At 45.3% G+C, this 12,267-nt stretch overlaps 1 protein-coding gene across 1 annotated transcript in view; it reads left to right on the top strand.

Annotated features, from left to right (window-relative positions):
- The window catches only part of SYNE1 (spectrin repeat containing nuclear envelope protein 1), a 966,955-nt gene that overhangs the window by 899,728 nt on the left and 54,960 nt on the right, over positions 1-12,267 (top strand). The window contains 3 exon segments of the mRNA XM_029596918.1: positions 3,549-3,691; positions 7,659-7,785; positions 10,479-10,690. Of these exon segments, the coding sequence (XP_029452778.1) occupies positions 3,549-3,691; positions 7,659-7,785; positions 10,479-10,690 (482 nt within the window).

Here is a 12,267-nt window from a genome sequence, read left to right as displayed (position 1 = left end):
GATTTATATTTAGGTTCGTAGACTGAATGGGAGATGAGACAGGGTCCTGGTTACTCTGATACCACAATTCTGTGTCCTTCCCACACAACCTGTCACTTGTGGTACCACAGACCAGATGAAATCATCGCACCAGAATAAAACAGTAATTAACCCTTTTACAAATATTGTGTAAATAGACAGTAAATCCAACCAGAACATTAAATGGGAAAAGTACATTAGTGAAGAATAATACTGTTGCGACCGTCGCTGCCCGATGGCTTCACTCCACCTACCTTTCCTTTCTTGCGGCGACTCCTGCTCCTCATGGACGCTTGGCTGCCGCGGTGTCCATCTGCCGTCCTCTCCGGCGTCCCCGGACCGGCTTGGGCACTGCCTCCCGCCATGCTCTTCAGGTACCTTAGGGCGCGCACTGCACGGCCTTCATTCTTATTTCCTCATTGGCGCGTTCCTCAGGGGCGTCCCCCTGTGATGACGTCACGCTGCCTGGATATTTAAGCCTACAGTTTATTGCTAGCCGTTGAGTTAGCAAGGATGATCTTACGGATGGGATTTGCTCTCCGTACCCAGCTACTCTGCCTTCCAACTCCGATTGGACTCTTTCTGGGTCCAAAGGAGGGGGTACCCGCTCCTCGGGGGCCTCATTGTTTCTTTCAAGTCACTATCAGGTAACCGGTACTTGCTCCTCGAGGGCCTGTGTTCCCTGACCCGCTGCCTGCATCTATCTCCTCTTCTACTTGGAAGAATTCGCTACAGTGAGTACTATTATAATCTACTCCTCAGATCTGTCTCCCTGGAACCAGGTACTCGCTCCTCGAGGGCCTGCCTCCATTCCAGCACCAGTGCCATCTCTTACGTGGAACCACTGTGTGAGTACTTTGCCAACAAGTCTCTCTACCTCCATGGATCTGGTACTTGCTCCTCGAGGGCCAGCTCTCCCTATCTCAGGGCTTCTCCATATTTTGGACTCTTTCTCAGTTCTCCACTACAGCACTGCTACTGGAGAAACCACTGTTCCAGCGCCCTGGGGAATACTAACCCAGCCGGGCTACATCTTCTACTCACTACCGCCACCTCTGGTGGTTTCTCAAACTGTCTAATAAAGAACTATCTGTGTTTGTGTGTCCAGAGCTGAGTCTGACCTGTGGCCCCTCACGGGACTTCCCCCCGTGGGAATGGTCAGCTGCCAGAGTGTCCAAGGGTCAACCAAAACCTCACCAACAATAACAAATACAAACTTGCAGTTTACTTATTTTATGTCAAGCAATGCAAAAATAACAGTGGATATGGCCTGTTAATAAGGGCAACCAACATACTCATACGGAGAGTAAAAAAATAGGGAATGCTAATAGAGAAAGGTGGGGAGAAAAGCAGTGACGTACACAACTTTAAAAACTTATCTTTATTACTGAGTACTCAAAAAAGGGGGATACAGATCCACCCCAATGTCAACAGTTTGTAAAGGGTGCACCCTGTCCCAAACACAAAATTGTGTGGAGAAAATTAAGAAATCCCTGTTGATGGTGGAGCTGGCTAGATGAGCATTGTAGTGTGTGAAAGTCTTTCTCTCCTGAGGAGTTTCCCCAAATGGTTTACTTGGTTCTAAACAAAAAGCTGGCCTGGTTTCAGTCTCTTACAGAAAAAACATTGTCCCACCAGTTTTTCTTTCCCATCAAGAGTTTATGCTTGACTTTGGCTGAAAAGCTGAAACAATTAAGATGAGATACTGAATTTGTGACAAAAGGCAAGGAAATAAACCTTCTTCCTCCTCTGCTGAAATCTCTCTATGAAAAGTCTATCTTACTTAACTTAACTTAGTCTTTTAAGAGGGTGATCCATCCATGTGCTCCTGGGCCTGGATATCTCTGGAAAGAAAGTCTCTCAGTATCTCAGCTCTTGTCTTCTCTGTTCCTTTTTGGGATTTTACATGTAATTCAGCTATGAAGCAAGAACAGCTATCTGTTTCTCTATTTCCTCAGAGTGCAGACTTCTGTTTCTTCCTCTCGATTATTAGCGCTTCGGGAGAAGAACTTATTGCTGGGCTGCCAGATGCACTCCTCTCTTCCTGGCTCTTAGGTCCAACTCCTGTCTATCCCTGTCCCTCACACACAGACAAAGCGAACCAAATTGTACCTTTCCTACGTTAAATGGTCTCCCAGTATTCCTTTAGGTTTCTCCTCTTCTGACTATGTAGTGCTTTTCTTTGGGCAGGCTAAACAGTTCAGCCCTTTTCCCTGTTTACTGCCTACTTACACAATACTAGAAAACTTGTTAACACTGTGAGAGCTGGATGCAGGTTCTTGCAGAACATTTGTCATTCACAGGAGAGCACACAGGGATTTTGACATGTTTTTATATTACTTCACCTTGGCTGTGGCGGCTTGCAGTCTCTGCAGGGTTTGGGCAGGTCCAAAACACATCATTCAAATCCAGACACAGCTCAGTCCACATTGTAAAGCTCCAACACATGATAGTACTAGTAATAGTAATAGTAGTAGTAACAGTGTAAATAATGACAGAAGAGGAAGCATAGAGTCAAGGAAGAGACAAGTTGATATCTGAAGAATTTAATAGTATTGCTGCTTTAAATATTCTGTAAGAGGGGCACTTTCAGCTCAGGGTGGGTTTGAACCATAAGAACCTTATCCAAATCATTTTTAAACCCAGTTACACTAACTGGCATAACCACATCCTCTGGCATTGAATTCCAGAGGTTAAATATGCATTGAGTGAAAAAGAATTTTCTTCGATTTGTTTTAAATGAGCTACTTGTTAGCTTCATGGAGTTCTCCCTTTTCCTTCTATTTTCTGAGAGAGTAAGTAACTGATTTACAGTTACCTGTTCAAGTCCTTCATTCCCTCCCCATGGCCAGGGTGCAGAGGTCTGTAGTGTACCAATATAACACCGCACCCCCCCCTCCCAAACCCACCCTGAATTGAAAGTGCCCTTTTACAGTGGTAGATATATATAGTACCATATTCTCTCGCTCTCCATGAAAAAACTGGTTTTCCCCTTGTGTGAACATATGCACGTAAAAGCTGCAAAAGCCCTGGTGGTAATACGTATGGGGACATTTACTCGAGCCATCTCTTAAGATCGCATTAAGTGGGGGTATTTTAAATGATATACGCATGATATAAAATTGCGGCGAATCTCTGCTTCCATGCAAATTCGCATGTTTACGGGCACGCGCATTCTTTTTAAAAATTAGCCAGTTAGGGAGCACCAAAACCTAGTGTCGGCCTCTGAACAATTCAGAACTGAAAAGAGACTGTTCTTATCGGAGTACATTGCAAAACTGTTTGCAGACATCCAAATTTGATCTCATGGCTATCACATTCATAATTATTAACGTCTTACCAGTACCGTCGCATGTTACTCAGAATGGTTTGTTTTTTTTGGCATATCTCAGCACATTAGCTACTGATCACAACTTTTCCTTGCTGACTAACCTGGTTTGAGCTGTTGGAATATTTTTTCCTGATTTTTGCTTCATGTAAACCCAGAAGCTTAACATTTTAGTGACTGCTTTTTTTTTTTTCCTTTCAAGGGGAACCGAGTTCTTTGGAAACGCACATCCGTCAGCTGGACAAAGCACTGGACACCAGCCGTTTCCACCTCCAGCAAACGGAAAACATCATCCGTAGCCGAACGCCCACTGGCCCGGAGCTGGACTCCAGCTACACGGGATATGTGAGTGCCTCCACCTGGAGACCAGGGCGATGGTAGAAGAGTAAAATAATTTTTATTGGGGGGGGGGGGGGGGGGGGGGGGGGGGAGGGGCAGCTCTGTGCCTCAACCAGAGCACAGACTGTGGTTAAGGGTGTCCTGTTTCATGGGGCTTTAAGGCCCCAGGCACATTGTAGAGGTGATGTGCTCAAGCTACAGGAGGGAGGAAAAATATTTAATGCCGCAGGAGCAATCCCTGCTGGCAGAAGAGGGAGCAGCCTTACTGCCGCTATTTATCTATAGCTGCCACGTGTTTCTGCTCAGCCCTTACCAGAAAGCATCTGGGAGAGTGGGGAGCCGAGTGGAAGAGCAATTTGTGGCATAAGTAGCACGGAAAAAAGGTACAGAAGGAATAACTTCAAAGAGGTTATATCTTTACCCAGCGGTGCCAAATAGCACTTCCCCATTCAAGAGACCTACACACCTTCAACGTGGCTTGCTATCATGCACCAATTTGTCATTAGCGATTTTAAAATCATGTTGAAAATACTTGGCAAAGAACTTTGCGGTGGTTTTCCAGCAGATGCAGGAGATCAAGAATAAAGTCTTCATCTTGCACCCATCGTGAATAAAGTAATTGTAGTGACTACTTTTTTCTTAACTGCTCAAGGAGAACAGAGCCAGGTTTTTTTTGGAAACACTCATCTCTCAGCTGGACAAAGCCACTTCCATCTCCAACCCTCACCTACCCAAGAGAAGGCGACCCATCACTTCCCTTTGGCCTAGCAGATTCTGATTTGTGGCTGCCATTTCTAGAGGTGTGCATCATACCCGTAATCGTTTCCGGTTTCATTTTTGTAGAACCACGGGAAATTTCGTTTCCCGCGATTCTAACTGTTTTTTTTTCAGCTGTCCCGATCCGAAAACAAAATCCACCCCGATCCTCCAGATTTAATCATTTATAATCCCCCACCCTCCCGAGTCCCCCAGAACTTGCCTAAAGTCCCTGGTGGTCCAGCGGGGGTCCCGGGAGCGATCTCCTGTTCTTGGGCCGTCGGCTGCCAGTAAACAAAATGGTGCCGGTGGCCCTTTGCCCTTACCATGTGACAGGGGTTATCGGTGCCATTGGCCGGCCCCGTCACATGGTAGGAGCAATGGACGGCTGGCGCCATCTTAAAAAATGGTGCGGGCCATCCATTGCTCCTACCATGTGACATGGGCCGACCAATGGCACTGATAGCCCCTGTCACATGGTAAGAGCAAAGGGCCATTGGCCCCATTTTGATTTGTGGCAGCCGACGGCCCGAGAGGGGGACATCACTCCCAGGACCCCGCTGGACCACCAGGGACTTTAGGCAAGTTTGGGGAGGTCAAGAGGGTGGGGGATTGTAAATAATTAGATCTGAAGGGTTGGGGGGGGTTTGGGGGGGTTCTGTGTGCCCTTTCTCCCCCCTCCCCAAAACGATAAATCTAAAATGAATGCACATCCCTAGCCATTTCTCCTCTCATAGAATATCGGGGCAATTTTTCTAACACTGCACATTGGAGCAAACACCGCGCATGACTTGCACCAGTTCTCACACTGAGACTTGCCACGGGTGCAGAGAGATTTTTGGCTTTAAAAGTACGTGCAAGGGTTTGAAAATGCTGTGCACATGTGCACTTTTCCACCCCCCTGGCCTAACCACACCCCAGGGATGCCTCCTCTCCGTATAGCTAAAGGCCTATGTGCTGCGGAGCAAGGTGCAAACTGTTAGCCACTTTGAGGGAGGGCATTTATTCAGAGTCTGTTAACGTGGGTAGATCACCTTGCATACTGACTTTTGTGGGGTAGGTAATCCAGATACCCATGGGCTGTCAAATGCCATGGGTAGATTTTACCCATGGGATTTGCCCCAGTAATGAAAGCAAGATTACACGGGTAGTTTTGCTTTCGGTACTGCCCCCCTCATAAGTACCCACATAAATCTGAGCCTGTTTTTAGTGTGGGTACTTTTTTTTTTTAGCCAAAAATATGAGCGCAGTTTGGAACATCTGCCACTGTTTCCACTTTGCCTCTGAGCGGTAAAGAACTGGCTGATTCAATTAGCATTGCATTTGAATCAAGCTGATGGTTATGCAGAGGTCAGACAAGTTTGCTGTGCCTTCCTTTATGTTGGACAGCACAGCTGTTCCTATTGTTGAGTCCAGGAGGAATATCAGATAAGAACCTTGCAGATGAAGCAGCAGATTAAGGCTGTCATCAAGGCTGGCTGTTGTAAGCTTTGTTTGCTCTGCCCGCTTAAATCCCTTTCAGATTTTCGCTCAGTGGTACAGGCTGTTAGTATGCCCAGCTTTTACTATTGTAATTCTTTATATCTTGGTTTCCCGCATGTGCTCTCCGGACTCTATAGTTATTACAAAACTCTGCAGCGTGGTTGATGTTTGGCCTTAATATGAAATCTCGTGTTACTCCTATGCTGATGGACCTCCGCTGGTTCCCAGTTTTTTTGGCATGTCCAATATAAGGTTACTATGCTGGTACACAAGTTGCTAAGAAAGCGACTCCCCATCCTGGGTGAATTCGATACTACGTATTTATATACCTGATAGAATGATGAGATCCTTCCAAAGAGGCTTGTCAGATATTCCTTCAATTTAAAATGTGAGGCTGGCCAAAATTCATTAGCGCATTTTCTCAGTCACTGCTCCAGTTTTGTGGAACTCACTGCATGTGGTATTGCATCTTGCAACCTGTACCAAGGAGTTAAGAAAAGCTTTGAAACGCAACCTTTTTGAACGAGCTTTTAAAGTTTTGCGAGCTCTAGTTTTCCGTTCCATTTCTTCTGTTTTTGGAGATGTTTGCTTTGACACTGGTTATATTCATTTTTAGGGATGTGCTTTCATTTTTCACGAATTAGACAATTTCAACAAAATTATCTAATTTGTCTTGGTTCGGGGGTGCCGAAAAATGAATTGAATTTTTCCGAAATTTTGGACCACCACAAAACAAATTTCTGAAAAATTCGTAGTTCGTGTTAGCACGCAATAATGGGAGTTAGTGCACACTAACACAAAAATCGGGACCCACGGAAAAAAAACCCCCAAGAACCACAGGAAAAAATTAATTTCCTGCAGGGGCCCAAAAACGAAGCCCGAACCGAAAAAATAAACAATGCACACCTCTTAGCATTTTTATGAAGTTGTGACATTGAGGGCTGGATTCATCATTCTTCACAGATTGATGAATCCAGTGAAAAAGGGAGCAGGGGGCGAAGGGGGGGGGCGGGCCTGCGAAAGGCCGCAGCCGTTCGTACCACGGTGGTGCGATTTCGCCGGCCGCAATGCGGCCGGCTGCAGCCTTTCACACAAATAGTGCCAACATAAAGGTGGGCTACTCGCCACGCTACTGCCGGCGATAACATCCCTCACATTATAACCGGCAGCGGTGCCGTGGCCGACTCCTCCCCCTCCCCACCCTGACTCCTCCCCTCCAGCTTGTTTGCATCCTATCGCTCGCGAAAAGGCCCTAACGCATGCGATAAACGTTTAGAAAATAACCCCCTGAGTTTATCTGTTGTTTTTATGTATACTTTTTATTTTAACTTGATATTTTATTGTGTATATTTTATTTGTAAGCCGATTAGGGCTGTGTATAACCAGCATACAAGACATTTTAAATAAATAAATATCCAAAACTAAACTTAGAGTTGCCTCCCCCAATCTAAACCCAACCCAGGAATGCCAACAGAAATACGCGGGTAAAATTACATGCATTGTTGACATGCATGCATGCTTTCATCCAACATAGAGGGTGAGAAATAATCAAACTGCCCATTTCTACAGGTAAAATAACGTTTTATCCCCAGGAAATGGCTTTCTTTGTTGCCCTCCCAATCAGCAGCTGCACACATTTCAGCCCTGACCTGCTAACTTGGTCATGTCGTGCCATCTCTTCCTGCAGTTCTCGTACTGAAGCAGATATTTAGTGACAAACTGTCTCTCCTGACAGATGAAGCTGCTTGGCGAGTGCCGTGGCAGTATAGACACGGTGAAGAGGGTGGGGAACAAACTGAAGGAAGAGGAGGAGAAACTCTCCGGGTTTATTAACCTGAACAGCACAGAAACTCAAACCTCTGGTAAGTAACAGTCCCTTCTCCAAAATGTTAAGCAAAGAAAGCGCAGCCGGAACGCACACTGTGAGAGGAATCCTTCAGCCATGCTGAATGTGAGTTGCCTGGGGTAAAACACCTGGTGCTCTCTTCTGAAGGAGTTCATGCATTCTGATTCAGCAGAAACTTCCACATATTTTGCAGAGAATTATTGGATTTTTTTCCCCATAATTAGTAAAGATATATATATATATATATATATATATATATTTATTTATTTATCTATTTATTTATTTATTTGTATTTATACACATTTTTTTCATCTCTTATTATTTTCTATTCAGCTTAAAGTACAGGGTATTTTGTTTTATTTGTTGTTATATCCCATCTTCGGAGAGTGTAACTTGTGTATGCATGTGCCAGTTCCGCCTCCCCGGGATGCCTGTGCTCAGTTGTGGAAAAGTTTGTGCAAACCCGGGATGTGCACATTCTTTTATGGGAACAGATCCCCGACCAATTTTCTTACAGCCATTTTCATGCTGAAAACCAGGTTTTGTGCACTTTAATTGGCTTTGCCAATCGCCCCCTTATCGGGTAGTTATTTCACTTTGCACGTAAGTTACACCAGTTTTCAAAGTGGATGTCTGCACATAAACGTATGCAGAAACATAACAGATGTGCAGGCCTTTAACCACATATTGAGCAAACAATTTTGTAAAAGGCCATTTCTGCATGTACAACACTGTCCTACCCACAGAAATGCCTTTGTGTTATAGGAAAAACAGAGACAGAGATGTACATAAAATATTAGGATTTCGAATTAGTCCTGGACTGCACTCACAGTTCAGGCACTTGCCCAAACACAGTTTTAGCTGACTGCAATCTGAAATCAACAGAATAAAATTGGAAGAAACTGCAGAGGAAATAACGGGGAAGTCCAGAGCCAGCTTAATTTATATGTTGGTCATCCTAATAAATCGCCCTGTTTTGAGTCCTTGAGGTAGATGGCTCTGACACGTATCTGGTATGATTTGTCTTGCCTTCCTAACAGATTTGCATTAACTTTCTTTCTCTCAAAACTACGAGTTCACTATGAAAGATTATGCAGGAGGTAACGCGTGACAGGAAAGGTGGTCATAAAGAGAGTATGCCTTGGATGTGGCATGCACAGCTCCAGGTCCAGTCAACCTACAGAACGTTTAACATACATTTATATTTTTTAAGTTATATTGAACATTTTGCTTCAACCAAAAAAAACCCTATAATGAATTGAGTAATTAGTGAAAGGTATTTAAACAAGGAAATATGCACTGCAGTGCTGCTAGCATGTGGATTAATTTTTTTAAATGAATATGGCTCCTAATTTATATTTTTTTAAATTCCAAAAGAGGTGAACCAGAAAATGAGTTTATAAACTCTTCTTGCATGAGATAGACTGCTGTCTCAGGAAGCGAGAGTTGCACTAGGAAAACACTGGCAGTCCATGTTCAGTTATATAATTTTTGATTCTATCAGAGATTATTTCTCTGATCTTAGTGAACACACCAGTTCACTAGAAATATCAGACTCTCACATCTCCAGTAATACAAATTATTTTCTTGTGTGCCAGACAGTTCTCAGGTTATCACAATCTAAAGAGAGACAAATGCTACAAATCTGCCCAAAAGATGACAAATTACAGAAGTACAAGGGATATGTGAATTCGTATGTGCTGTGGAGTTAAAAAAAAAAAAAAAAAAGATAAAATTTAGTCTCGCAAGTCTGGTCCATGGCATTAGTCTCTGAAAATGACCTGTCGGCAAAAGCTTCCAACCAATATTAAAACTCTCCCAGCAGCCTGCCTCATTTTGAGATTTGCAAGCTAAAATTCACGGTCACTAAGAGCAAAGAGCCAGGAAATTCAGTCTTCCAGCTAAAAGTGCATCCCGGATCTCTGAAAGCCTGAGGTCAGCAGAGAGGATAGAGAAGAAGGGAGGTGACCCACTCAGGGTGCCACTTCTCTCTCCCTCCCTCGCACTCCCTTCTCCATCCTCTCAGCACCCTGGTTCCGGTCCCGGCACCTTCTTTTCCCTCCCCCAGTCTGAACCAGCAGCTTGGATGGGCTGCCCCTGTGAGAGAGGGGGAGGAGTGAGGCTGCTCGGGCACGCACCTCCCTCTCTCCCTGCGCTCCGCAGGAGGCGCACACTTCTGTTTTCGTTAACACTGCTTTTTACAGAGGTTGCGGGAGGGGAAGAGATGATGGTGACAGGGAGGGCTGAAAATGGAAGGGGGTAAATCGGAGCCTTTCAGCTCAAGTTCATTTCAGAACCCGTTTCCATCCTTCTCTTCCCAGCCCAGTGCCTAAAAAACGATGTTAAAGGATAAATGCAGCCAAAGACATTGCGTATGGGGGGGCTGGGAGCAGAGAACGGGGGAGGGGCAGGTTTCAAGCAGTTACCTTCCAACATGGCGGTCGAGCAAGAATCGCAAGTTCTGTGATGGAGGTTTCTTACCTGTCCTTGACCTCTTCTTTGTCTGCTAAGCGTTCGTTTCCTCATGGTTGTACAGGGGATGAAAGTCAAACTAGTAAAACTGCAACTGAATGGCGTAGTTGTGACTCCAGAGATTCGTCGTGCAGGGATTTGCATATAATCGGCCCTACGGCTGCGCAGAGGGTGCAGTGCGGCGCGGTCACGCCTGTGTGCGCGCGCCTGATTTTATTCCCATTGCTTTTATGCCAGGCGTGATCGAACGCTGGGAGCTGATCCAGGCCCAAGCTCTGAGCAAGGAGCTGAGGATGAAGCAGAACCTGCAGCAGTGGCAGCAGTTCACCTGCGACCTGAACAACGTCTGGGACTGGCTGGGCGAGACGGAGAAGGAGCTGGATCAGCTTCGCCGGCTGGAGCTCAGCACGGACATCCAGACCATCGAACTAAGGATCAAGAAGCTGAAGGTGGGTTCCAGCATCAGTCGTCACGGCGCGGGCCCCTCGGATTCTATCCCGTGCTCTTCCTAGGAAGGCCTGGGATGGCTGCTCGGCCGATACAGCCTAGGAAAGTTGTTGTTGTTGTGTTATTTTTCTTTTCAGCTCATGTCCATACTCCTTTGTGTGATTGCTGTTAATGTTATGGTGAGATATTTTTTTTTCTGCTTAAGAAAACGAGAGTATGTTAGATTGGGCTCGAAACAGATTTGGGGGCGATTTTAAAACTGCCTGCGCTTGTGCAAGATCTGTGTGGATTTTTTTTACCCACGGACTTTACAAGGTGACAGAACCCAGCCCTTCCCCTCTGAAAATTATCCCAGAAAAGCATGTGTGGGTAAGCTTTTACAAGAAAAACTGTGCGCATGTATTTGAAGATTCCGATGTGAGTGATTTAATTTAAACCCCTCCCCTTCCCTTCCCCGGGAACAACTCCGCCTACCGCAGGCATCCAGGGCGGCCGATTTTCTAAAAAGGCCATTTCCACAAGTAAAGCACTGTTTTCCCCTGGGAAATGGCTTTGACAGTTACCCGGGGAGGGGATCGTTTTGTAACGTTGCACACACAAGTTACCCCGATTTTCAAAGCTGGCTTTGGAAATGATCCCAGCAGGCGTATCCCACATACGTTAGACCTGTCAAAATCGCCTGCACACATTTGTTTGTCAGGAAAATTCACTCGCACGCTTATTACGTGCAGAACTCCAAATCCCTCCCCGGTTACACCCCCTAGGAACGTTTCCGCTCAGTGCAGGTAAACTTACACGTGCACAGGACATACGCCAGTGAGGGCAGGCTGATTTGTAAAAGACCATTTCAAGCGTAAAACTCTGTTTAACCTGCAAGAGTCCTTTTGAAGATTACCCTGCCTATGTACGGTTGATAATGGATGACAAAGTCCTTGTCCATTCATAATAGCCAGAGTTACCAACCGGCTGTTCCAGTCTTCATTTTCCTGCTCTGCTTTCATGGGTTTCTAATGTTATCACAGAGGAAGGTGTGAGCCAGTGTTATCAATTGTCCAGAAGGTTAGATTGAAAAGCGGGACCGCTCTCTTAAAGACATGAAAGCATTCCTGGAAACAGGTGCTAGAGATAACGCCGGTGGTCAAGGAAGCAACAGGTCCAAGCCCCGACGTGAGCCGGGTTAGGCAGATATAATGGCAATAGGCAGCAAAAGGTCAATATCGCGTTATATTGGGACCTGTTGCTTCCTTGACCACTGGCGTTATTTCTTGCACCTATTTCCAGGAATGCTTTCATACCTATAACAATGCGATCGGTTTTTCGATCTACCTTTCTGGACAATTGATAACACTTGCTCACACCTTCCTTTGGGACCGTGATACATTACAGGTCGCTGTGCTCTTTTTCTCCTTCACTATGCTGTTTTCTAATCTTATTGACACAGAGCCATCTAAACTGTTATTCTCTGTATGATATGCAATAAAACCAGGAATGGATCGTCCTGAAGGCAAACATTACATCGTTCACTAACCCCAAGGTCCATATTCAAAACATTCTTGGGTAAAAAAAAACTTTCATTTGC

The sequence above is a fragment of the Rhinatrema bivittatum genome, chromosome 3 (genome assembly GCF_901001135.1).
Source record: "Rhinatrema bivittatum chromosome 3, aRhiBiv1.1, whole genome shotgun sequence".
Lineage (NCBI taxonomy): Eukaryota > Metazoa > Chordata > Amphibia > Gymnophiona > Rhinatrematidae > Rhinatrema > Rhinatrema bivittatum.
The sequence above is the reverse complement of the archived record's forward strand: the minus strand, read 5'-3'. Positions and strand labels throughout refer to the sequence as shown.